Source organism: Patagioenas fasciata, chromosome 7 (assembly GCF_037038585.1).
Source record: "Patagioenas fasciata isolate bPatFas1 chromosome 7, bPatFas1.hap1, whole genome shotgun sequence".
In the NCBI taxonomy this organism is placed as follows: Eukaryota; Metazoa; Chordata; class Aves; order Columbiformes; family Columbidae; genus Patagioenas; species Patagioenas fasciata.
The window spans coordinates 33,292,483-33,320,332 of NC_092526.1; the positions used below are offsets into that span (position 1 = coordinate 33,292,483).

The 27,850-nt window shown below is 42.5% G+C and overlaps 1 protein-coding gene across 1 annotated transcript in view; it reads right to left on the reverse strand.

Moving 5' to 3' along the window:
- Positions 1 to 27,850, reverse strand: part of ABCA12 (ATP binding cassette subfamily A member 12) — an 84,535-nt gene that overhangs the window by 14,081 nt on the left and 42,604 nt on the right. Inside the window, exons 21-40 of the mRNA XM_065840850.2 lie at positions 27,646 to 27,736; positions 26,135 to 26,314; positions 24,345 to 24,645; positions 21,826 to 21,940; positions 20,154 to 20,483; positions 19,168 to 19,237; positions 18,940 to 19,074; positions 18,083 to 18,238; positions 17,128 to 17,305; positions 15,376 to 15,594; positions 14,533 to 14,729; positions 13,988 to 14,148; positions 12,184 to 12,408; positions 10,868 to 11,006; positions 9,316 to 9,568; positions 8,112 to 8,198; positions 6,825 to 6,918; positions 5,188 to 5,315; positions 4,195 to 4,282; positions 2,688 to 2,793 (exon numbers count right to left, since the gene is read on the reverse strand). Of these exons, the coding sequence (XP_065696922.1) occupies positions 2,688 to 2,793; positions 4,195 to 4,282; positions 5,188 to 5,315; positions 6,825 to 6,918; positions 8,112 to 8,198; positions 9,316 to 9,568; positions 10,868 to 11,006; positions 12,184 to 12,408; positions 13,988 to 14,148; positions 14,533 to 14,729; positions 15,376 to 15,594; positions 17,128 to 17,305; positions 18,083 to 18,238; positions 18,940 to 19,074; positions 19,168 to 19,237; positions 20,154 to 20,483; positions 21,826 to 21,940; positions 24,345 to 24,645; positions 26,135 to 26,314; positions 27,646 to 27,736 (3,253 nt within the window). The remainder of the gene's footprint in view (positions 1 to 2,687; positions 2,794 to 4,194; positions 4,283 to 5,187; positions 5,316 to 6,824; positions 6,919 to 8,111; positions 8,199 to 9,315; positions 9,569 to 10,867; positions 11,007 to 12,183; positions 12,409 to 13,987; positions 14,149 to 14,532; positions 14,730 to 15,375; positions 15,595 to 17,127; positions 17,306 to 18,082; positions 18,239 to 18,939; positions 19,075 to 19,167; positions 19,238 to 20,153; positions 20,484 to 21,825; positions 21,941 to 24,344; positions 24,646 to 26,134; positions 26,315 to 27,645; positions 27,737 to 27,850) is intronic.

Below are 27,850 nucleotides of genomic sequence, written 5' to 3' on the forward strand. Positions count from 1 at the left end.
CTAACAAAAGGAGGAACGTGGGGGGTTCTGGTGGGCCAGTTCCAACCCCCGGTGAAGGTTTCTGCCCAGATCTCACCAAGATGACAGCCCAGTCTCTAAGACTCCAGCACCTGAGAAAGGGTTTAGGCTGAGGTGTTTATGTGGCTAAAAACAAGGTACTCAATCTGTATTTAGGCCCCTAAGTAAATGCCTCAGTTCTCAGGGAGCACCGAAGGACCTGTAACTGCTATTAAATCCCGAGCGATTTACTAGAACATGCCACCTCTGAAATTTAAGCTCCTTACAGGCAGGCACCTGACTTTCAGCAATTATACGAGGAAGAACTATTCTGCGCTATTTTCCCTAAGAACCAGCACTCCACACAGGGATCAGAAAGGGGGAGACTGTGGGTTGGGCTGTCTATATGCCATACTGAGCAAATAAATTCAAAAGGGAAGATTTCATAGGAAATTCATTTTGGAGGGAGGAAAAAAAACTACACCTCAGTCTTGTCATCAGTGAGGGAAATGGAATTAAAATCTTGGGCTGCTGATAAAGCCACACAAACAGCCAGGAAATGTTTCCCTTCTCTAAAAGAGAGAGAGAAAGAAAGATATCGTCTGTCTAATCTGTTAATACTTCACTATAAAGCCATTTTCCTTTACTGAAGCTTAGGCTAGAAGTCAAAATTTCCATTTCAATGCTTTCTCTTTTTTGTTGGTTGGGATTGAGAGAAGAGAAAGCACAATATACGTAAGTCAAAAGCTATTATGACTTGCTTAGTGACAGGGTAAAAAGCTTTTTATGTATTTTTTAAAAATATACGCAGCCTAAGTCAAACCTCTAAAGCAGGACTGGCACCTCTTTCAAACTGCTGAAATGACAACACTTTTATCTGGCCATTTCAACGGTTCTTAAACTGTCATTTATTTGTCACAACAACAAATAGATTTAGCTGCCAGGAACATACCACACAGAACGTCTGTTCAATTGTATTTCAAACTGGATTTACACTACCCCAGGGGAGCCATTCTTATCCATTCATTTTATTTCCCCTGTTCTATGGCTTGGATCATTAGTGGGAAGTGGGGAATTATCTGCCTGGTCATTTACTACTAAGCATTTCTTTCCAAAAATGCATAAGCAGCAGGACAGATGGAATAAAAACTGCTGCTATTCTTTCCCACTGAAAATTGTTGTGGTGTTGTGATGGTTTTTCTGGTTTTGTTTTTGTTTTTTTCCTGGTATAAAACTTACCCTGTGAAAACTCTGACTGTTCACATGAGCGTCCTGCCTTTGCTCTCGCTACAGCATGTGTTGGGAATACAGAGACAGGGCAAGAAGCTTCGCTGCTTAATAATTCATCTGCTCTGGGATGTTCCTGTTGCTGGAAGTGCCCAGCTCAGGTCTCCTCTCTCCACACCCAGGCAGGGGCTGCAGCTTTGCGCAACGTTCTCGCAGTGCACACCTAAGGGCTTCAACCTTCTGACCCATCGGGCATGCTGCAAATCTCAAAGGCATAAGCCGGGGGGTATTTTAGGATGGTGGCGGGGACAAGGCACCGGTTTCACTTGTTCTGAGCCGAGCTTGTTGTGAGGGGAGTTTTGGTGCATCAGTACATGGAGGTGAGATGAGAGAGATGCTGTTTTGACTTGTAATCAGTGTCCTGCTCTTTAATTCATGGCATGACACTCAAAGCTTCAGACCAGATGCCTTTTCCATTGTAGTTCAATTGAGACACATCAATGAGCAACAGTCTTACGAGCAAAGAGACACTGTCACCTATTTCACCATCACCTGGAGCGGCAGCTCTCTGAGCTGAGGAGGCACGGCAGGACCAGGACAGAACTGGGAGGGCACCATTTGTCACAGAAAAATCAATCGGTAGGGCATTTCTGCACTCAATTGCTACCCTTGTCAGATCCCATAAATCTGTGCATAAGGTTTCTCAAAATGGCATCAACATAAATCCTTCTCTTCTCCCTGCACCCCCTCCCTCTCTAGGGACAGGCATATACACACAGACGTGTTTGTGCCCATGCTGCACCCTTAAAGTAGGCTAAACCACAAACGGTGAGAGAGGGTGCCCTGGCTTATCAGCAGGCATTTGGGTTGCTGCATTACATTACTGAGGAGAAGCTCTGAGAACTGATAACCCCAAATGGGTTACACTAACACTCCTTGGAATCTGTATCTGCTGCATGTCAGAGGAAAAATATAGCTGAAAATAATGTTTCTCACTTAATCTCCCTCTCATTCAAACACAAGCACACACATACCCACATCCTGAGTTGCTCTCAGCAGAAGGGTGACATATTAAAATTTACTAATATAAACCACCCCCAAAGATCACCTAAAATAGCCTTTCTATGCATAACTAATGGCCACCTATCATGAGAAAGCTGTTTCAGTACCATGATGGGAGGCAATAAATCAAATAGCAACCACTGGCATTTTTTGGATGAAGGAAGTGGTCTACGTAGGAGCTGGGGTCATCCCTGTCCAGCTCCCCTGAGTCTTTGACAAAGACAAATTAAACATGTGATTTATTCATGGGTTTCAATTCTGTTTATAAAGGAATTGCATAATTGGGAAAAAAGAAATGGCCTCATTGAAGTCAAGGTAAGTGTTGTCATCAATTTCAACAGAACCAGGATATTCCCCCCAAAAATAGGAGAAATAACCTGCTTATGTAAAGGGACACTTACCATATCTGGAACTCTCATTTTCTGGCAAGTTAGCTCGAAGAATGAAGTTGTTCAAGCTGTTGAGATAGGCTGGAAGGCTGTGATAACCTTCGGGATTATACCACACCTGCAACAATTGAAAAATTGAAACAATTTGGGAGATAAATTGTTACTGATAAAATTTTGGTTTGTTCTGCTTGCACAAATGAAACATTTCATGGTTGTTATCTGAAGTCATAAGCTCTACACGTTAAAGTCCCATGATTAAGCCACATCAAGTACTAAATGACCATAAAACCACATTTCACTTTCAGCAGAAGCAGTCCCATCAGCCTAATTTGCCTTCTGGGAGAGAAGAAAGCAGCATTAGCTGGATATGTGACCTAAAGCAGACAGACATTTGTTTTCTGCTCTGTAATAAGTTGCTCAGATCTGATGAATGCCAGCAGTGGAGACTTCCCAAAGAAAGTTAAGCAGTCAAATGTCTAACACTCCTTGAAAGCCAGGAGAAAAAAAGGTTGCTGTGGGGCAGAAAATAGCCAGTCGCCACCTTCTCACTCAGCAACAGCACTTTCCTCCCCACAAAAACTTTTCTTACCTATCCATGATAAACTCTGGGAATGAAGGGAAAAATCAGATCACAGGACATGCACTTTGGGGGAGTTTACCATCACCTACTTTAGGCACAACTTACAGCACCCAGGTTGGAGGTGTAAGTTACCTACCAAAGGACAGAGAGCTTAGGCTATTAAGGTTAGAGGTTTCAACACAGCCCACAGCATCCACCTTTGCATGTCCCCAAATCCTGCATGCTCAGTGATTTCATTCTCCTTGCCCAGCAGAGCAAGGCCTGAGTCTGCCCAGCTTCCAACACTATCAAGGTTTCCAGGTGTTAAATCTGACATGGGATAAGCACACAGCTATGCTTTCAGATCTAAGATGAAGCTGTAAGACTGGAGGGGTGAGACCCCCTGCAAATTCATTACATGAGCTCTGAGGGATAGTGAAACAAATCCCGTGATTCCCTTTCATTGGAGCCATCTCTGAAAACAGCACTGCTCTTGCAGGAACACTCTCCTGGTAGCTCAGTTTTGCAATGAGATCACAGGATCTTGGTAACTCTCTTGCATTTCCCTGCTCCCTCAGATTTCAGTAGTGGTGCTTTTAATTCTGACGTGTTACAGCTTTTTCACTGAGAAGAAACAGAGAAAGGGTATATCAGAATGCACCAGCCAGCCCTAGTTAAGATACATACATTCTCTCATGAGATAAAGGTGCTAACTAATTGGTCTTTTCACCTCTGTATAATAAAATTATGACAGCAGAAAAATTGTCTCCTGCTAGCAAGAAAAGTCAGACCAATAAAGAAGAATGGGGAGGGGAGAGGAAAGGAAATGAACTGCGAGCCATTTCTCCCATGCCAAGCTGCAGAATTCAGAAGGTTTCGCTTCATTTTCTGAAATATCTCTGAACTCAACAGCACTTTTCCTGGGTCCCATGCTAGGATAAGCAGGTGGAGGTTAGTTACCTTAGTCAATGTTCTGTTGGGGGGCACCGGCTTGATATCAAACTGAAGATCTGGTGTCAAAGGCAGCCCGAAGCTCCAGCCACCGTACCTGAGTGAAAACCAGAGGGAAGTGCATTGCCACCCTCATTCAAAAGCTTTAATACCTTTGGCTGGTGCATGTTAGCATGCCGTCACCCCAGTTAATTCTAGCTTGACTTAAAAGAACATATCCCAGTAAATAGTGTATGACTAAGCCAACACTGCTGCAGGAGCCCTTATTTGTGGGGGGAAAAAAAAAGGGAAACAAACTTGGCTATTGCTATCACAAAACTGTGCTGGAAGTCTCTATCTGAGAAACATTTTGGAGCCGTGTGGACTCCTAACCCGCTTACCTACCACACTGGAATAAGACAACTGCTTCTTAACCAGAAGACAAGCAGCTCGGTGTAAATCAATGGCAGATGAACGTATTCCTTGACAACCTTAATGGCAGGCTATTTTTGCCCCAAGACATGCTGTGTGGCTGCGTTGCAGAGTCCAGACACACTAATAGCTCTAACAGCCCCACGGTGCAAGAAAATGCTCAACCTCTGATTTCACTGGAACAGATGCACTTGTTTAAGTGAAGCACACACAGAGTCTTCAGAGAATCAAACTTGGAGGAAAGTCTCTCCCTGGGGTTTACTTCATGACAGGCTATGTCAGATTTTCCTCTTTTTAAGCATTTCTGAGTCAGACAAAGGCTTGTCTGCAGATCCAGCCATCAGCCTATGGGGGTGATTGACAAGTTATCCCTAGACTCTCTCTCCTATGATCAAGCACAAACCTTTATCTTTAACTCCCTGATTGCAGGACATTTTGCCTCCTTTCACCAGATTCACAGAGACCATCAGCCCAGATGCCCTTCTAAACCTCTACTGCAATGACACCTCTCCAAGCCCAGTGGGTAAGATATGTATGAGAGTCTGCTCCCAGTAGGATTCAGAGGAGAAGGACTGGAGATTTATGCTGTACCGTTTCTGCAGGAAGTCTTTGGCAGTTGCCAGAATGTAGGTCTCCACATTGTGGCCTGTGAGGTTATAAACTGTCCGTGTCGAGAAGGTCCTTCTGTGAGGGGGAGTGTAGTTTGTCTGTGGACATGTCTGAGTGGAGACAAATGGACAAAAATATTAGTGTCTGTGTTTTAACTGAAAACTAGCATATTGGGATAAGATTGAGAGCAGGTAATGGCAACAATCTGGTCCTGGAACCGATTCACAAATCAGGGTGCAAAGACACATGGCATACATTCCTTCATGCTGTCCTGAGTATAATTATTAAGGTGCTTAAAACCAACCTTTGCTTAACCCTACACTTCAGTTCTATTGACATCAGCGAGATCTTGACATGTGCTTTATGCTATGTAGGAAGATTTTTGCTGAATTAAGGGTGATCCTGCTTAGCAGAGCGTCAGAGTGACTGCACAGACAATGGCACAGGGCAAAATTCACAGAGCGGAAAACTCTGTGGTGGCCTCAAGCTCTCATCTTGCATTTCAGAGCAGCTACAGTCCACATTTTCCTTTACTATCAGTCATTAGGAATATTTACCAGAGCTTCAGAGAAACCTTGGATTAGTTCTGAATATATAATTTAACATGCTGAGGGTCAAGGTCACATTGACTGTCTGATAAGGTTGAAGTGTCCTACCAGACAGCATGCTGGTTCTTTCTTTCTGCTTATCCATAAGAAACACAATGGGAGAGACCAGTGTTTATCTGTTCATAACTTTGCATCAGAATACACAAAATAGCTTCCTTCATGCTGAGGAACACCTGCTTCTGCTTGCTAGAGGTGAGAATTTGCTTTGAGCATTATTCTGACTTAACAGAGAAATTATGCCAACACTTTTCATGATGTGAAATTAAGTGTATGTCCAGAAAACCATACAAAATAGCCAGATTTTAAGGAATGACTATGAACATTCAACTAAGGACATGCTTTATTGTACAAATGGCATCACACTGCACCTTGAGTCTGATTTCCTACTGTAAACAAGCTGAACAGCACTGGAGGGAGAAGAGATCAACTTCAAACTGGACTGTAAAATCGTAACATTCTTGGGGCAGAATCTGCCTTTTCCCTGTGTGCATATAAAAACACTAAGCCCAGCAGTGTCCATATCTGTTTCTGTATGTACCACCATAATGGAAATAACTATTATTTATCATCGCTATTTCTAGTATGGAGCAGAGGAAAAGCAGATGAATCTAAAGTTAAATTCTGACAAGCAAACAGGAACAATAGCTGTGCTTTCATATAATGACTGTATTTGAATAAAATGCAATTTTCATCTTTAACACAATGCAATTTTCCTCTAGAATATATGTTCACCTCTGATAAATGGGACAATCACATGACACTCAAAAACACCCCTGAACCTTTTCCCACTATGGGGAGGACGGCAGATATATTAACATGTGAATCTTCTGGGGACGCTGTTTCCTTTCAAAACTGGTGCAGACAGTGGTTATCCAGCGCACAAAATCAATAAGGTCAAAAAGAGACAGGAGTTCCCCTTAGTATCATGCCTGCCCACAAAACACCTCCCAACATACAGGACCCCGCAAATATCCTCCCAAGCCCCCTCTCTTTTGGGTTTATTCAAATTACCTGGATGCCATCTGTGCAGTTGCAGGCAGAATACTGAGTTTCCTGGTCTCTGCTGATAATCCATGGGCCAAGCATGTCCTCCTTTAAACACTGCCTGAAAATGAACACATTTTCCTCTGAGGTTCCCTATGCTTGGGTGTGCAAATGATGCTAATTGCTGTCATGTTTAATGACAGCAAGGATGGCAGTGAGTAGTTTCAGTGGAAAAGCAGACCTTCTTGTCAGCTCTGGGTGATTCAGGGATGGGTGCTGCAGGGAACACCCATCCTACCGCTGCCCTCAGTGCCCCTCAGCAGAGCCCTCACTCCTACTCTCTGCACCAAGATTTGTTCAGCTGATCAGAAAGAATCCAGACAGCACTACTTTCCCACAGTAAATAGTGTAAGGAGTTGGCACGTAAAGGTCAAAATCATTTTACAGTGCAGAAATAAGGGCTACTGTCAGTGCAGTAACTGGGGAGTCCTGCAATGGACTGTATTGACCTGGTAGCCACTAAATACCCAGTATAAACATAAACATGGCACCCTTGAGCATATAAATCTGCCCAGGATTTTACTACCAATTCCTTGAAAATTTATCTGCAGAGCCTGAAACAAGCCAGCCAACCCTCACGACACAGCTTGTAGATACAGGCAACAACCGTTAAGAACCTTCTGGGTGGGCTCAGTGTTATAACTGGGATTTCTGAGGAGACAAGGGCTACTTCCCAGATACGAGAATAGCTGCTCTCATCATGGGATCCTGTCACTACCGAAGCTGCTCCCTCACTACTCATAGTAACAAAGGGTCTGCTTGTGGTGGCGAATACTTCTTGGAACAAGCAAAGAACACCAGCGTCAAGGTCCCGGGACTGTGTGGAAGTCCCAGTCTCAACCTTAAAGCAGAGTATAGTTCTGACTTCGAGAAGATCTACAGTTCTGTGCTGCCAGATGGAAGCCATCACTTTGAGCTGCGTGGGAGCCACATCAGCTCTCAGTGGAGCTGAGTTTTGCTTCACACCAGTCACTACACAGCTCCCTGTTCAGAACCGACATGCATCCCGCCAGCTAAAGTCTGTGGGCAGCGCAAGCTTGCACCTAAGGCCAGTTTGACATCCCCTAATGAGCTGAAAGAGGCTGCAAGTTGTTTTGAAGAGAGACAGATTTTTTTTTCTCTGCATATGACACCAATGTATGAAAATTCTGCAGATGATCAAAGATGGTTATTAAGGTCTAAGGGCTAACAGTGTTATATCAATTCTCTTAGAGATTGGGAATTTAAAATAAGAGAAAACTAAGAACTACTTACGAATTGCTTTCATTCATGCATGTATTATCCGTTCCAGGGAAAGCAAGCATTGAAGTGACTAAAGCACCTGTGGTTTCATTAAAATTCCTAAGATTTAACAAATTAAAAAAAAAAAAAAAAAAGAAACAGAAAAATGTTCAAGGAACTTCCTGTGTCTGAATGAAACAAGATTTAATTATGATGCTAAATAAATGATTATTTGTGGTACTAGCCCTACAAGCCACTTAAGTGCCCGCAGTACATGAGCATAGTCACACATGTTTGAAAGGACTGTTCATTGCACACATTTCAGTGATCTGCTGCCTCTAGGTTGAAGCAAGATAATGATGAACTTTTGGACAATCAAGATTCTGTTTCCAGGGAGAAAGCATCTACTGCAATTTTCAGGCACTATTTCCAGCCTTGTCTCAATCAGCTCTCTCATCTGTGAAGTCCATTTGGTTTTGGTCATTCAAGAAGATGCTTCTCTCTTCTGACCCATTGCTTTCTAGCAGTGATCCATCAGAAGAAGCAGAGAACATTAGGAACAGAGGACTCCAGTTCTGGCTCATTCCGCCATCTAGCAGCACTGAAGCAGAAAGCCATCAGCAGTTCCTTCATGTTTCTTAATCATAAATTTCACACAAGATTCTAGTAAATTATTTACCCTAATTTTATATTTACATTTGTTCAAAGAGCTATCAAAATCACTTTTTTTTTTTTTTTGGGGGGGAGGGTGTTTCAAGGGCCTTTTACATAACAAAATAACAGCAATTTGGGTTATTTTTTAAAAGGCTTGATTTAGGAAAATTTTTTTTTAATCAAGGTAATCTAAATTGATATTCCTTGGACAGTATTCCTAAAGTGCAGGTAAAATCCTTCTAACATTACACCTGAGAGGCATTTGCTAAAGCTTTCTTGTTATTAATTTTCCCACTTAGCATTGAATCTGAGCAGCCTGAGGACATGAAACATAACCTTGTGGCCATAAGCATACATCCACTACAATGATAAACCAAGGAGAGTACTGAGCAGCATCATTCACTGAGCATGGCAACAGATAAATTGGTTACTAATGTTTGTGTTACCTGCGTAACGTAACTACACAGATAATGTAACCACATGATATCTGCGTAACACTTTTCCACTGGGTGGTCTTAGAAAGATTATAAAACTGGTTCTTTATAAACAAATGGGTTTAAGGATCACGAAGAACACCCCTCACCCAAAGAAGTCTGCCTGGTCGGATGTGCCGTACAGAGAGGGGGAAAGAATCAGCTCCGGATATTCGGTCTCCTTGGTTCTCAGCGTCCCAAGTCCCATTGCAGCCATCACAAAGAGGACCGGGAGGATGACCTGAGCAATGAAGCCTCTGACATCCCGCCGGGTATGGTGGAATCTCTTAATGAACAGAGCTGATGTCTTCTTAAGCAGCAACGGCAAACCCTGCAGGCTTTTTGATCTAATCAGGAGCTGATCTAGGTACAACAGAAGAATGCATTTTGTCATGGATCAGTATTTGTGAAACACAGGGAGAACGGATGGTTTTAGTACCCTGCGCATATATTTAGCTTCCTGCACTCCTTTACAGATAGCAAATCAAAACTACAAAGTGTCAGGCTTGGGACAGAACTCAGTTTTAGGCTCATGTAACGCCATTTTTTTTTGGTTTAGTTTCAAATGTGTATATGTAGTGAATTCGTTTTGAGATTTTGTAAGAGGAACACAGGCTTCCAGATGCTACAAGTTATCTACATCCTACCTTCCCAGCTGCAGCTTACATAGGAAATGTATTACTATTTAGTATTTGCAAACTGGATTTTTTCATAATTTAGAAAGCAAGTCCTTGGACAAATCAATAAGATAATTAATCCTGAAATAAGAAAACAAAGCACATAAAACAGTTGATCTTTTGCATTGACAGGCTTGTGGTATACTAAAAGAGAGCCAAATTCTGTGCAACCTATTTCTCTTTATGAAATATTAACCTATATAATACATGAAGCAAATCCTTTTCAGTGCTCTCACTAAGAGTGACACAAAACACTTCTCTAAGCATATGAGTTACTGTTTACAGTAACATTTACAGTGCAGGGTCAGCTTTGAGAAGCAAGTACAAAAACACCTCTGCATTGTCCCTTGGATGGTTCTATAACTATAAATGGTATACTCATAAGTAGAAAAGATGTATTTGATCAATTTTGTGCCATGACACCTCTTGCAGCTCTCAAACCCTCAGAGATACTGGTGTAGCTTGACTTTCTTCTGAACATGGATTTCTCCATCTGCCAGGCCCTTTGAGCTGTTTTTCCACACCGCAAGGGCTGGGACACAGCAAAAAGCAGCAAGGAGGACCCAGCTCAGAGCTGTCTAGCTTTTGCAACAGGGTAAGAGGTTTCCACAAAGTCTCTCTCCAGTTCTACTACTTGTGTAGAAATAATCCTCTACATCAATTACAGCAATTACTTTCAGAGGTATACATTTGCTCTTTCACCCACACACTGTATCTGATTAGATTAAAACCTGGATCCATTTAAAGGAAGGCGGATGCAAACAAAATCCCTTTGTAATTTATTCTATGATCCAGACTATTTCAAACCAGTGGATCTAAACAACTCTTGAGGGTTGTACTTCCAGTGATTCACTAGTTTTGTGATTCCTCGTTGGGTGAAATGTGGTTTTCAACAAAAAGAGAAGATGGGGAGCTCAAATCAGTCCACCTGTCACTGTTTACATCTGCAACAAATCTGAAATAAAACCTGGAGGTAATTTAGTACCGTCTCTTTCCGTGAAGGTATCCGTGCTCATAGACATATCGTCACTGCCAATTTGACCACTGGCTCCAGGAGGCTGTTGAGGCAGTTCAGCATCTTCCTGCCGGTCCTTCCCTAGCTCTTTTGTCAGATTGAGAAACACCTATGGACCAAGACAATACGAAGGAAAATTTGTCTAAATGACTCCATTTACCAAAACAATAATCTCTCCTACTTTGTAGCTGTAGTTGGTACAGCAATTGTGAATTACAATCCTCTTCCTCTTCCCTTTGTGCTCTGTGAGAGAAATTCACTGTTTTTTTCAGTATAAAGTTGTTGTTGTCCAGCTCCTTCGTCACCTTCTCCTGTCTCTCTCCTGCTGCAGCAGTGGAAACTTAAACCTTTGCTGCTGCCCCCTGGACTTAGTTTGTCCTAATACCACCTGCTAATGAGTAGGTGTAAATGAGGCTGCATTTCAGTTCAGTCCTACAGAACTCCACTCCCTCTACACCCACGCAGTGAGCAGCACACGGGCGGCTCTCCCTGCATGGCACCAGTGAAGATACAAGGAGGGATGTTTCCCTGGGATATTTTTCCCTATGGCCTCTGAACAATCCTGCTGCCTCCACGCTGGGAGTCTACATGGCCATGGCATCCCAGCTGCCCATGGTACATGGTGTATAACTCATTCTCACTGCCTCAGTAAAACTCCTTGAAAGCAAGCAAGAATTTCTGAGGAGAAAGGTAGCAATCTCCCTCCCTCCTTTCTGCAAGACAAGGGTCACCACTGTTCATCATTTAAAGTTACTTTTTTGTTTCTGATGTAACTAAATGTTTGTCTTGATTTGACCAGAGATTTCCCATGGGCAGAAAGGTGCCATGTTACTCCAAGATGCACCAGGTGACTCACTTGTACAATACAACATCCATACTGAAGTTCATCATTTAGATGGTTCACTAACTCCTTCCCCACTCAATGCATCTGTAGACAAACCCAGATTTGTGGAGACCAAGAGAACAGTTCAAAGAGAAACACATCATCGCCCTCTCTCCTTAGTCTAGTCCAGTATCTCATTTTATGGGTAAAATACCATAAAGCTGTTAGCAAGGTGAGACAGTGGTGCACTTCGTGCATTAATATATTTATAGCTTGATAAATACACCTACACACTCAGATGTTTATAAGTGTAACTCAGTGAACAACCAAACCACTTGCTCCCCTGCCTGCAACCGTCACATCCAGAACATGCTACCGTCTGGCCCAGAAAGCAGAGCTACACAGTGCTGTGAAGCTGATCTCCACAACATTCCATTAAACTGAGCAGATCCTGAGCTCATACCTCTTCCACAGTTGTGTTTGAAATCCCGTAGCAACCAAGGTGGAGATCACTCAAGCTGGTATCGAGGGCTCTGAGAAGCGCCTGGTACGCCCCGGAGACTGTGGACTTGAAGGGGGGAAGCACGTACACAAGCTCTCCACCAATGTCCTCCTTGAGATAAGCCTCCGGGAGGTGGGACTGGATCAAGGAGGTCACTGCTGTGGTGTCACACTCCTCTAGCGTGTTCTGAAAAAGGAGGAAAACACTCTGTGGTCACTGAGAGGGCTGCAAGGCCAAACTTCCTACTGTAGGATTTAGCCCAAATCCTGTCCCAGAGCATAACTGGCAGGTGACCTCAGCCCAGGTATGCAACATTTCAAGTTAAATATCAAAAGGAGATGAAAGTGGGTTTCCGGCCCTTGAAGACGGACATGTGGCACCATGCCCACCTTGGTCCATCCAAGACCTCACTGGGCTCCCTCTGTCTACAGGGATACTGGAACTGGGCTGAATCAACCACTCTGCACTAGCTAGAGGGTTTGTAGTACAACAGAGCAGAAGCCTAGAGAGCCACAAGAGAACTGACACCTGAACTTGACTGTCAGCACAAATACACTCTTCTTCCCATGAAAACCAGGACTTGCATATGGGTCTTTTTTCATTTTCTCTATCTATACTTGAAGAGAGGCTGATCTCTTATGGTATCTGCACATTATTCTGTGTCTTTGGGTTACGAACAGCACTGCAATAAATGCTGTCAAGAGGAGAGTTCCCCCTTCCTTACAAGGAGAACATTTTGCCTCAGGCCAGTTACTATTGGTGAACTCTCCCCATTTGCTTTCTTTCTCCAAACTCCAGAATTCACACTCTGCACCCAGCTTTGCCTTTAGCTCTCAAAGAACCCGTGTTCTACAAAGCAGAGCACTGATGTTCCTGTTTGCCAAGGGCACGGAGGCTGGTCCGGTGGCGCTGCTGGAGAGCCTCTCTCTGCTTCGAGAGGAATGGGGGCCACACGTTCTCTTAGCATCTCTCACTGAGAGGCAGCACACTCACATCCAGATCCTCAATAGTTCTTTGGTACCACTACCATACTTGCATCCATCACTCCCTGAGCAAGCCTTGACAGCCCCCCTCAGAGACGAAGCTGCTGGGAGCTCCAGCTCAGCTCCACACAGGCTCACAAACAAGAGAATCTCTGCCTCTTCCTGCTGTGGTGACTGTGCTCATGGGACATGAAAGGGAGCAAAGGCCCAGCAGGGAAGGGAGGATAAAAAGAACTGCATGGTACACCTGGGATACAGGGGGCTCACGTTCAGACCTCACGTTCTGCCTTGTCAACTAGAGCTGCAAGGCTTTGTGTAGAGGGGTTGAAGCTAGGATTTCTGTGTTTTGGTGAACTGTCTTTCTGAAAAAAAAAAACTTAATACAAAAAAAAGGATGTGAATTCCAGTGTGGGATAGGCAGAGAGAGCCAGAGAGCAGAGTGACTGCAACCCAAGCATCTCAGTGGCTGAGCCATGTGAAAAAATGATGCTACTGGCAGCCCAAGGAAACAGACCAGCATATTCTTGAACCTGTGTGGCTAAACCCAAGGGTTTCAACCCAAAACACACCCCACTTTTGCCTCGGCATAAAGAAGTTATTCCATGAAAGTGAAATTATACTGGAACAACTGTTCTACCACAGACATCTAAGACTGAGATGAACCTTCTGCAGTATGCTTCATTTCTGTGGCACACTATGACATGCCTCCTTCCTTCCTATCATACAACTGATTCAATTTCCCAGCCAAGGCGCTGAAAATTTGGATCAACTCAGGCACAAACCTTCTTTTTCGTGAGTGTCAGGTGGTATCCATCACCAAATGTCTCCTTGAGGTAGAATGGTGAACCACAACATTTGAGCCCTCCATGCTCTAGGAAGGCGATTCGGTCACTCAGAACTTCTGCTTCATCCAAGTGATGTGTTGACAGAATGATGGTTCTCCCTGGAAAACACAAAGCTGGTATCAGCCACCACAGAATACATGATTCCACGGGACAGGTGAAAGCTATGCTGAATGAGGTAACAGAGCATCACATGAAAATCCACTGTGCTTTTGTTTAATTATTAGTGAAATTGGACGAAAGGCAACATCAGAGAGAAGTTGAAAGTTACCGCATTATAAATTGTGTACTATGGGAAAGTTACTTTTCAAATGACACTGTGAATTTACGAAAACCAACTAGGATGCACCCAGAGCGCCTACAAAATCCCAGCCTGCCACAATTTGTTCTCTGTGGTCTCCAAAACTCACTGTTCAAAGCCACCGGTTTCAAATGTGCCACAAATCACCTTTACCACTGGGCAGCATCTCGTCTTGTAACAGTACCTTTTTTATTCTTGGAGATAATTTCCCAAATACTTCTCCGAGAGCATGGATCCACCCCTGTGGTTGGTTCATCTAGTATCACGACCCTTGATCCACCCAGGAGAGCAATAGCTATAGATAACTTCCTCTTCATCCCTCCGGACAGAGAGCCAGCTAGCTTGTGACGATGGCTGTACAGTCCTGTCTCCTTCAAAGTCCTTGGAAACAAAGAAAAAACAACCCCCAAAGGCTGTCCTTCAGGCACCTTTTAAAAGTAGGGAATTTGAAAATACCCCCCAAAAAAACATAACTGCAAATGAAAAACTGCTCAAGTATGGACTGTTCTACTGAGTGGTCACAGTGCAGGGAAATTATTCACCCTGCAACTCAGACACTGGGATTCTAATTCAAAACATTTTTTAGGATGTTTTCAAAGTTTCCATCTGAGAAGTCAAGGTTAAAGGCTCAACCTCATCAAGTGAGAACACCAAGATCTCAACTCCTCGGGATGTTCTGGCTGCTTCACTTCTTTGCACAACCAATAAAGCCAACATTATCATTCTGACTGGTTGATTAAATCTCTCTCTTGGGAAAACTCTAAAGCAGCAAGGACTAGATTCTTAGGCCCATAAATTCATCTCCAAAGAATTGCCACAGAAGCCTGCAAGCCCCCTGGAGAAGAGATGTTTTCTTACAACCACAGATAAAATATTCCTCTGGTCAAACCAAGGCATTCTTTTAACTCTAAGTTGGATCTGCAACGATCCTCAAAATCATTCATTTGGGCTTTGCAGTGGCAATGGCACTAGCACAGAATAATTTTGACAGCCCTCTTTCCCTTCTCCAACCCTGCTATGCTTATACCTCTTCACTTCTTGGTAGAGCTCCTGTTTACTCCAGTGAGGGACTTTGATGTACCCATAGAGCAGCAGGTGTTCCTTTGTGGTGAGGTAGTTGAAGAGCACATTGTGCTGCATACACACCCCCATGTCCTTCCTGATAACTTCCTGGTCAGTCCTGATGTCTTTGCCATACACAAAGATAGTACCTGATGATGTAGGGAACAACCCAGTCAAAATAGATCTGAAAGGCAAAAATAAATAGAAAAGGAAGTCAGAAGGAGAAAGCCATAGTTAATTTTTTCACATGGTCCTGTACCTATCATCGCTTTCAAAGTTTCCTTACGTCACTGTCACACTTTTTCCAGCCAGAGACCACTGGCCACTGCTGCTTCTGCTGTCTGATCATGCTTTGGCAGAGCTGTGGCCAATTAACATCAAAGGACATCCTCATACACCCCTGTGAGAATCCGAGGGCAAGTACCAAGCTGACACACTGAACTCTGGCTACTTTTCGTGTGCACTTTTATCTTTTTCAGCCTTCCCCTCCCTAAGTCAGACCATTGCATATCCCATACATCAATACTCATGCATGCCCTGGGCTTCCAATTTAACCACTGAGAATTCATATAATCCAGTTACTCTTCATTCTTTGAGGTCTGTCTGCAGTGCCCAGACAGCCTCACATTGCTAACCACAACAGAGACTGAAAACCACATCTTCATTTTACTAACCACATCAGAGCATGGAAACCTGATTTCACTGCCATTATTAACAAAAAATGGGGGAGGACTTCCAGACAAAACACCTCACAGTCGGCAGCACTTTCACCTAGTTCAAGCGAATAATTACCTACCTAGCAAAACCTAGCAGACCTGAGTCAAACACCCTCTGCTCAGAATAACTACTTGCACAGTATAAGTAATTTTTGGTGCTGTCCTGTAGAGACTAAAGGGAGAAGATGTGTCTCAGACTGCCCTTCACCTTCCCAGAGCTTCTCTCTCTTCTGGGAGTTTTAGCCACCATTAAAAAGGGAAAAAGTAACTTGTGACCTTACTTACGATTTGAAGCTGGCACTAAGTCTCAAGAAACCATTATACTTTTCTGTATATCACCTTTGCCTACACTTTGCAAAGAGGATATGAGATGAATTGATAATAAGTTGAGATGAAGCACACATCTGTCTTACTGGTTTTGGCTCTTCTGAGGCTTCTATTTATCAGCTTAATGTTGCTTTCAGTGTGATGTACATATATATCAGTGAAGAAGTCAAGTTCTACAGGTCTGTTTTAGTGCTATTATCTAACAACTCAAATAATAATTTATAAATGGCAAGGTTGGAAGGGCTGAAAGGCTGATATATTAACCCACTAGCATTCCAGCCCAGCCAATGCATGAGTTTGTACAGCTGAAATACACCTTTATTAAGCTTTCTTGCTCACATCACTTCTGCTTTGGTGTGTGCACAAGCTGCCCACAGCTTTCAGAACAACCCAACGCCAGGCACCAAACTGTCACGGAACAAAATGCTAGAACAACTGCTGTGCTGTGAATTACAGGTATCCTACCAGATTAAAAAGTGTGTTCCTAAGCAGAAAAGAACCTTTAATTCTAATAGATGAAGGGACTGGCAAGGTCATCCATGAGCAAGATAAACTACAGGAGAGATTTGGCCTAATAAAGCACATTATTCAGTCTCCCAACACTACACAGCCCCACTTGCTCACTTGTTCACCCACGGTATAAAAAGGCAAAAGCTTCTTTAAAGGATACGCACATGGTCGTAGTTTTCCCGGCTCCATTGTGTCCTAGCAGGGAGGTGATATTCCCTTCGTAGAAGTTGAGGTTGAGGTTGTTCACTGCAGCTTTGGATCCATAAACCTTCGTTATGCCACGGAGGGAGACTCCCAAGGTGAGATCCGTGGGCTCAGGCTCCACGTGAGGAGGGGGAGCACCTTTGACATCAAAGAGAAGGGGCAGACGACAGTTACTGCACCCCAGCACATGTTTGTGCTACTGTTTCCACCTCAGAGATAAGCAGGGCTTTTAAAAGCAAAATGCAGCAGAAGTAGGTGCCTTTCAGCTGGGAACATACAGAACATTTCACAGGGTCTGTACCATTTTGAGTTCTCTGGGATTTCTCCTTTTTACTTCTGCTGCTTCTAATAATTCCTGACAATAAGCATTAATCACTTTTGAAAAGGTCTCATATTTAGATGTTTCGGAGCACCTAACTTAACCCATAACTTAATTTATATTAAGCAAGCACAGAAAATTAGAGGACATAGAGGAAAGCTGCAGAGTTATTTTCAGTGAGGTAGAAACAGCAAGCTTTTATACGTGATCGTGCAGTATTTCACAGTATTTAAAGAGATGAGCAAAGAAGCACACATCCCTTTTGTCAAGCGGAAACCTCTGTTTGCTTCCACAAACAAAACTGTATTTCTCCACAGAGCTTTGTAGAGTGGATATATGCATCCAAGGTAACTGCCCAACTACAGCACACACAAATAGGGATGTGAATATCAGTACTGGATTTCCACAAATAGGAAGAAAAAGTACTATTTAAAAGCCCTATCTCCATTCATTTAACAGCTCCCAATTTTTCCTGAGCTACCAACCAGGATCAGTATAGAAATATGCTTTCTCAGTATGGTGCCCCTGTACAAATTTGGCTTCCTTTACCTAGAACATAAGTTAGTATCACACTACTCCACCCAGTATTCACGTACATATCTTATTGTTGAGGGTGGCTTCTTTCCTTAACATCAGCTTGGTGAAGAGAAGGCCTCCTTGTTTCTCATTCCAGAGGGGGAGGTAACTGTTGTATTCGACCCAGTAAGATGGAAGCAACGGGAAATACCAGGGAGCAGCCATGCCATATCTACCTGCAAGGAGAAGGGGAATCTCATTCAGGTGTCTGTTTCTGAGGAAGTATCAAGATCGGGGTGCATGCAAAATTGCAAAAATAAAACTCCACAGAGATCTCTCCCCTCTTGATGTGCTCATGTACTACTGATACTTGGTAGAGACATTGCCTGATTGACAAAATAAGAGGCATTCACTAATTTGTTATTCTGAGTAACTTCACAGCTGGAGGGCAGGAGTACTTTACATTTTCCACTGGGTAGATTTCCGTATGCCAGTGGACTGCTTCATTAGGTGGGGAAGAAGAGTAAAAGACAAATGTACTGGTTCTTGCCCAAGGCAGGAGTTACTTTCAGAAATCAAATGATATAAGTAATGCAACACAAAATCACTCAACTGACAAATGCAGACCAACATGCTCTGTTCTCATTTTCACTCACCAGACCGCAAACACACCCTACCACGTCCTTGGTTTCAGCTTCTTCAGGAGACCCACCTACCCATGTGATAAGCAGAGAAACCCTAATTCTTCCCTGCTCTGCTCTGTTTCAGTTTCATTAACACTCTCAGACATCCACAAAGCCATGCTGCCTAGAAACAGAAGATGTATCCTGCACATGCAGACTGCTCTACTGCCTGAACCATGGAATGAGCCAGTGTTGAATTCATTGTTTTCCAAAAGAGATGGTTCAGCGTCAGCCTTGATGCTTCATATCCTTACCTGGGAAAACATTCCTTATATACCATCCCAGGATGAAGTAAATGAGAGAGTCTATCAGAATAAGCCAGCACATCAAACCAAAGGAAGTGTTGTCTCCAATCATTGGGGACTTATACATGTTGTCCCACTGCAGACCTGCAGAAAGGCATTTAGAAATACAGAATCCATATTAGTGAAATGTTACTACCATGGCAGCTCAAAGCCTAGTTTTGTCTACAATAAACATACCTATGCCCTGTGCCTCATAACGAGCAATGTATTGACTTGCATAACTGAACGCAGTTGGAGACAACAAACTCTGTGGAATAAAAAAAAAAAAAAAAATATATATATATATTGAAAATAAAGAAGTTATGAATGAGTCTGAAAGAGAAATCAAGTTAGTCGACCAATCAGGTACCTCATTGGCTTGGTCCAGGAGCCAGAAAAATGAATAGGGTTGTTTTCTGTTTGTTGTTTTTTGGTTTTTTTTTTTTCTTCCAACAGTCACAAAGAGCACTGGACCAGGCTTATGATGGGCAGTGCTTCTGCTGATGGGCTGTAACATCTCCTTAGAGCCCACCTTTCTTTTGCTTCTACACCCAGGACCAAATTTTCTCCTGCATACAGGGCTCTATTTTAGGCTTTTGAAATACAGCAGTGTTTGTGAATTACCAGCCATGTCATTAATATTTTTACCACTTGCATTACTAGATGTCCTTTCCTGAATCTCAAAGAAAACAAGTCTGCCTTCTGGAACCTAATACCTGTCTATTTCTACCCTTGCTAAGAAACAAGGCTTTACCTCTACTTCCATTGCTAGGAATTTGAGATACACGAAACTAAAGGGTGAGCAGAGACAGCAATGAGCAGAGCCAGCCTTCCTTCATAGCCCTGCTACCTAAACTCCTTACTGAGACAGCCTAATTTTTCACAGTGGTTGAAGTAACCCATTTTGCTTTGCAACTCAAAAGGGCAAAGTGTGTAGCTCAACATACTTTGACTCAGCTGGCAGGTGGGAACTCACTGGAATTCCACAAGTATTGCTTTGGATCATGGGACACAATTAATTCCAGGTCTCCCTCAAACAGGCCATGGCCAACTCTCCTGTCAACACCCACTGATGGAATTCAGAAAGGCACCAAACTCAAGTATATTTATAACACAAGTTATAATAAGAGTGGAAACTTATTGAAGGTGCACACATGGTCCTCTTACTGAAAAGCAGAACTTACCAGTAGGGTCTTCACAGAGAAGCTCAAATGATTCTCGATGACGAGCAACACAATGAAGGGGAAGAAGGTGAGGATGTACACAAGACTGCCCACCAAGGCTGCTATGTTGGTGTTATTGAAGAAAACACTGATGAAGTAGCTCATGGCTATGATGGACAGGCTGTAGTCCATAAAGTACAGGAACAGGAGTGCTGTGTTTGCTTTGGGAAGGATGTCACCCACTTTCAGAATAATGATGAGGAAGGTGACAGTAATTAGAAGGAAGATGGCACACTCTATGAACCAGGCGATGAAATGGCTGCTGGCATTAACACCCATCATTTTCATGTACTACAGAGAGACAGGTGAAAAAAAGAATCACAAATACAACTGTTTATTAAGAGATCTTTCTGCTGGTATTGAAATGTTTATTTTTTCCAGCTTCTGGACAGGGCATACAATCAAAACAGGCTCTTTCATACTTTGGCATACTGAATGTTGATAAAGAGGGAGAAACCATGCACTCACATTTCTGGAATGCCCCAGGTTTGCAAAGCAGTCTATTATAAACGAACAGCACAGACAGGATCTGCAAGTATGAAGTGTCACAGCCCACAAGCTCCAAAGCCATTTCTGCCCTTAGATTTGTTACTTTTCTAAAGTATTTTGGTTATTTTACAAAAATAATGCTAATTGACTCAGTGGCTTCAGTGTAAAAACTCTTAAGTGTCTTTGAAAGCAAACCATTTCTCACGTACCCCCAAGACAAAAAATAATGTCTAAATTACCATGGTTATGAGGAAGCAATATTAAACTATATTAGCTGATGACCTAGCCCACAAGACTTACATAAATCTGTAAGTTTGTATTGCTAAATCCAAAAGAAACTACAGGTGCTGGTGTCATTTTGTTGATTATTACACACCTAAAAAGATCACTGACAGCCTGGTTCTTAGAGACAGTGAAACTGAGTTTTCTAAACTACAGCAAGGGGCTGTCAGCTAGTCACCGGGCTTCATTTTCAGTCTAATCATAGTTCATAGAGTGATCTTTCTTGGAAATGTTTTTGGTGAATCAGTATTTGTTTCCATGGTACTGGATAAAAACCAAATCTGCTCGAGATTTTGTTGCTTGCTGAAGCTTAGTTTTACAAAAGTTTTTTGCTGCTCATCTCTGTTGACTCTGTTCACACTGAAAACCTGAGTTAATTTAATAAATTCCCTGTGTCTCAATGTCATTTCTTTTCCAATAGGCAACCTGAATGAAGAACTTCATTTCAGGGGAGCTGATGTAATATGTAGCACCTTCTAAAATATTAAGTATAATAACTTCAAGGATAGGAAATAAGTCACTTTTCATGTCTTTGTCCCCAGCAGGTATGACTCAAAGTCAATTTTTAGAGAGCTTTAAATCTTCAGAAAACTTGTAATTTCGTGAGGTCCCCATGTTTCAACTGTTCATAACTGCAAAGGAATATTCTCACTACTTGAAGGGCACATGCCCTGCATTTCTGTGGTTTCAAGTTTGGTTACAATGTCAGAATTCAAACACTGCAGGTCAAACAATAGATATTTGGAATATTAGTTGCCTTAATGCTTGTTTTGCTCCATTTAATATTGCACATGAGACATACTACCCACTAATAAGGAAAATCTGTTTATAATTTTGCACGCCCCAGAAAGTTTCACCGTACCTCATAAAGCCTCAGATCTTTCTCTTGAACAAGTGTTTTAACAAAATCAGCTATAAACAGTACCCAGGCAGCCATCAGAGCAAATGGAAGAGAGTAGGTCACGCTGGTTAAGAACCTGTAAAAGGCAAATAGAGGCTTTAGCTGAATACAAAATGTTCTGGGGATTAAGGCTTTATACAGAATATATTTTTCAGAATAATACTTTGGCACAGGAAAAGACATGCTTATATTTCAAAAAGTGGACTATAATTAATAACTACAAAAAAGGTATTTTGCCATTGCATGAGATTTTCTATTCATGGGACTCCTGACTGTTCAAAATCTTTTTTTTTTTTTTTCTAAATCACAGAGGGATTTCCAGATGCATTCTGCAAGTTTTTCACCACTGGCAGGAACAGGATCCACCACAGGTAGGGGCATCTCCTGGTTCTTTGATGGGGTACATCCCATTTTGAAACGTCACAGCAGCCAGCCACAATCCCCAGTTCTGTTCAGAAATATAATAGCCAAATTTTGTTATCAGGTTATATTTCCTAGTGCTGGAGTTTGGATATAGGTACTTCCCCTCAGCGTGTCTGCGCTATTATCCCACAGGAGAGGTATCACAGATCGAGGTCTGCAACGTGGGCTTCACAATTTTTGGCTCCTCACTTCAGTTAAAGCTTTCCTCCCACGCCAAATGTGCCCAAAGACAACAATGGCCAACGCAAAATTTCTCCTTTTGTGATGGAAAGCAAACTTTTTTAGCGGGAGATTCACTCTGTTGTATCTACAGGGCTATGCTTTACTCCATCATTTCTAAACCTGGTTTAAAAAACTTATCAGTGTTATTCCTAGGTAAAATTTAATGTGCAATAACAGTAAGAAATTAATATAACTACATCTGTTTTTAAAATTTCTTACATGTAACGCTGAAATTTTCCCACAAACCAGCACTTTCAGGGCATGCTTCCATGCAAATGAAGCCATATGTATAAAGAACAATGAAAGTGCATTTCAGTAGCTCTACTAGCTCTTTGTTGTTTAGGGTTTCTTTTGGCTACCACCTTGTGCATGATCTCTAGGCTACTAAAAATTCTCAACACCTTCTGTGTACTGGTCTATTTCCTCCTTTTCCCTACGGGATGGTAACTATGCAATAACAATCAATATACAACCATTTTATGATGACGTCTACTGGATGTAGCCTTTAGGTATTTTAATAATTGAGCAACCCCATATCCCTCTGAACCTGGGGTGAAGAGGGAAACCTGAAGGCAAGTGGTTTTCTCAGCTGCTCTTTCTCTTGTTCTTGAGCTGCTAATGCTGTAATAAATGCCTCCAGCAGCCAGTTAATCGTGGTACAAAACTATCTCTCAGCACTAATCCAACATATTTGCTGCAAGAAGTCAACACTTGGTTTGAAAGAGCTCCTAGGTCTAGTCTGTACTCTTGGTCCAAGGGAGACCTTCATGTCAGGGTGGAGGGACCATCCAACCTACCAATACTATTTGTTGAACATCCTTCAGTGCTTTCTGATGGACACTGAAATCCCTTCCCTGTGTGTTTTCCACTCACTTTGGCCACCAGCTGTGGCCAGGGTAATAATCCTGAGGACATACTATATTGCCAGCTTTCCAACGCACATCAAAATTTCCTTGCCAGAAGGGGCAGGTCCTCAGCTGTGAGAGATTTGCTTCTCTCTATCGCATTTGGCAGAAATGCAGTTTATATTAGCTGCAGATCTGGCTCAAAATGAGAGGAATGGAAGATGATCCAAAACTTCCTGATCTGCTTCACCATTCGAAACTTAATGCTGGTCCACACACGGTTCACGCTGCACTGCTCTGTACAACAGGCTGTTAACTCTGGCAACCCAGCACATGAAAAGCTTCTCTGTCCTCCCTCATTATTGCAGAGATGAATGGAATAATTTCATCTTCCCTCTTATCCTTCTTAAAGCATCTGAGAAGCACCTGTATTCAGAACTATTCACTATACACTGAACATTAGCTAGAATCACTGGAATGAAAAACAAATACCACAGCTGGATAGCAATCTCTAGGATCAAAGCTCATAAACCTAGGGACTTTTTGCCCAATAAATACATTTTCTAAGTTCTGCTGCATTGTCTGCATGTAAACACCTACAGAACAAACTAACACTCATATGTAACCCAAGTCCTTCCAACTCCAGCCTCAGTTCTACCATGTGTGGTAAAAAAAGGGACAGAGAATTTTACCTGCTGTAAAACCTATAGTTACTGTGACAATTCGGGTACATACAGAGCACTGAAAACAAAAGATTGAGCGAAGTAAACAGTGATAATTTATACTAGGGTCCAAATTTTGTTCAGACTTATAAAACAAAAAAACAAAACAAAAAAACCCATAACAAAACAAACAAGAAAACCCACAAAATGAAATTATTTCTATGCCATGTGAACATCAAATTAAGGAGACCAGTGCAGCTGGTGAACTCCAGCAATCAGACAAGATAAGCTTACACAAAGCACGAAGACAAAAGCTGCACGAACTTACATATCCTTATTGTAGCAGGGGTAAGGCATGGCCTGGACCTGAACAGCTATTTCCTCTGGATTCTTGCCAGTCTGTAGCTCAATAACGGCTCTTTCGATGCTGTCCTGGATATAAATAAATGCCCGGCTGTAAATCTGGCTCTGTGAGGTGGAATTGTGCGGCCCCACCGTCCAGATGCGCTCCCTGATCCTGTTGGTGGTTTGCGTGATCCGGCTGCTCATGCGGATGGTGTAGTTGAGCACGGGAGGGAGGGCCAAGTCCCCAGGGCTGCTCTGGCTTGGAGGCAGCTTGAAAATGATACCTTGGAAGAGAAAGAAAAAAAGGCTTTCCCTTTAGAGTGGATAGCACAGGAGCAGTACACACAGATATGTAGGAATTCCTCATTTTTATAAGCCTTTTCTACATTACAATCCATCATTTCACTTCTTTGCTGCACAAATAATGCTCAGATGGGTAGGCTGCTTGAGGGTCTGGAAGTGGAAACTATCCACCACTGCAACTACTCAAACTTTCAAACATGACCAATGATTCTGAGTGTGAAATACATCCCCAAAGCCTTTAAATCTTTTCCCACTGAGCACTCAAAACCCAAAGGCTCTCAAAATAGCCAGCTGTATTTAGAAAAATCTTGCTGTTAACATGGCCTGTCACACATCTGTTGGGTATGTCACACAGCACACACACCTCTCATGAATGTGCCCAAAGGTTCTCTTATCAATACAGCTCACACAGTGATGTTGTAACATACAAATCTCAGGAACACAGTGTTGAAAATTGTTCATGACCTATAAATGTATTTTTGCGCCCACACAAATTCCTGCAAAGCTGAGATGTCTAAGAATATAAAAGCTTTGCAAGTTCCTGTTAGGTACAGTTTGACAGACAGGACTTCTTTTCCTTTAAAATGCCTGTTTGAGTAGAGGCAATACCATGGAAGTTCTTCTCTCCAGAATATTTTTCCTGATTATTCCATAGATAAAGCATATGATGGAACAGAGGAGAAACATGGAAGAAGACTGCTTTTATGGGAATAGACAAATATTATCAGGGTCTGAAGTTTCAAGAAAATAAAAAGTTTCTGTCTACTCCTCAATTATGAGATATAAAATCAAACGGGTCACAGGACTTAAAAGTAAAACCTAATTGAGGAAATATTTGGTGGTATTATTGAAAATTAAGACATTCAAATTAACATAAGTTCCTATTCTCTACTGCTCCCATCCCTCTCTGTAGTCTGATCTGAGGCTACAATCCGATCCCAGAAATGTGAAATATGTGACTGGGAAGACCTAATACAACATTACAGTGTTTGGCTGGAACATCTCAAGAACTTTATGACCTTCTAATAAATCGAACTGTCTCATATTTGGACTTGATCTTAAAAGTCTTTTCCAACCTAAATGATTCTAGGATTCCATGATCTCTTTCTCAGTTAAAGCATCTTTTCCTAGGGGAGCCTGAAAGAAGGCAGCTGTTATGAAGGTCTCCTAAGTGCAGTGAAGTTTTGTTCAAACTGAGAATCAACCAAGAGAAATCACCAGCTGACCAAAGGATTTCTATACAGACAGCAGAGGTGTAAGAGAAGAGGACATACAAAAAGGAGAGCGTAAACCACTGCCATAAGGGGGTTCCAGTGTGAGGGTCCCACAGACACCAGCTCAGAACTGATCACTGTGTGGTGGGAGCTGTGACCACAACAGTTGCTGGTGGAAGTCAGACTTCTTATGCTGGACTCTCACCTTGAAGGAGGCCAATTTTAATTCACAGGGGGACACAAGACTGTCACGTACTTGCAAAAAGCTCGTTCTTCAGAAAGAGCTCTTTAGCCATCTTCTCCATTTCCTCTAAGCTCTTGACTGCCCGAACACGATGAAATGAGACACAGGAGGACACATTTACAGCAAGGGTAGCTAATGTATTCAGCTGATCGACGATGTCAGCATTGTCCTGTAATTCCAGACGAATATCATCTGAAAAGAAGCACAAAACCAGTAGCATCACTACACAGAGCAAAAAATCCAACACATCATTCTGCTCTTTACGCTGACACCAGAAAAGAAGAAAGAAAGCCATCACACTAAACATTAAGTGTAAAATACATTTCTGCACTTAGCAGTACAATGAAGGTATGTTGTTGACCCAATTTTTATGTTAATCAATTGTAATATGCTTGTGAGTTCACCTTTGGGAGGATGCCAGCAATGGGATGTGACAGCCATCCCAAATCAGAAGTTGGTACTAACCTGCTGAGGTTTTAGACTTGCATATGATGCTCGCCATTCATTCCACATCTTACAGTTTTTGATGTAATCAACTTGTCTGTTGAGCTGCTCTGTCTCAGGGGAGAATGTGCTTTATCCAAGCACATCAAGGAGAAGTTATGTCTGTTGTGCTGATGTGTGTACTAAACCTGATAATGCGGTTTAATAAAGACGCTGCTGTTTCTTGGCTGTTGTAAAAGGTGACTGCATAATGCAGTGTAACTAATATGGAACAGCTGCTGCAGGCATGATGATTTTATGGGGAGTAAAGATAGGCGATGCTACTTGTGAAATAACACAGGGGTCATCACAAACAGTATGTAAATATCCTGACTACAACAAATGACAACCACTCATGGTTTATGCTGGGTTTTGCTGGCACAATCCAGATTTACGTTGATATGTATGGCCACTCATTGAAAAAGCAGGTAGGGACAATAAGACCAGCTAGGAAAGACTGTGCTCATCGCACCGTGCACTAACGGTATGCATCCTCCACCGCTGTTAGCTGGTGATTCCCACAGTGCAGACCAGCAACTCTCACCCTGAAAGACCATGCAAGACCACCAGAGAACAGCAACCTCCAGCAGAGCATCTCCTCTAATGATGCCTCTGGCTTCATGAGCCTGTGTACCTGTGTCTGATCCCTTGCTTTTCTGCTCTGGGAAACTTTTAAGTTGAACCCTGATGTGATGCAAGTGAGCTCACCTCAACATTTACCAGTAGAGCCTCAGGTAGCTGATTTGAAGTGATAATTATGGCTAAACAGTGTCCTCCAGTGGCCACACTCAGCTGCAGAGATTCCCATCCTACTATCCCTTCAACACTCACCAGATACATCTCTTCATACAAGCCCTTTGCTTTCCAAGAGCCTTCTCCCACAGACGACTAGGTTTTTGAGTCACAGTTGAGATTGCCTTGCATTAAAGCATCCGATACTGGCCAGACAGCAGTACCAGAGGATGGCTTACAGTTTGGTGACTCTGGAGCTCCCAGACCTGAAGTACAAATAAGAGGACAGTACATGTGGACCAACTTACCCAGTTCATTTATTTGACTCAGCAGTTCAGCTGCATCCAAATTCACCATCAACTTGATAAAAACCTGCACAAACGGATTCTGCAGGGTGTTCTGTTAGCAAGAAAAAAGAAAAAGCATCAGTTTGACCAGAGGCCCCTTGATCTTATTCAATGTATTTCTAAAATACAACAAACCAGCTGCCTTCACTGTGCATTTGTACAACCC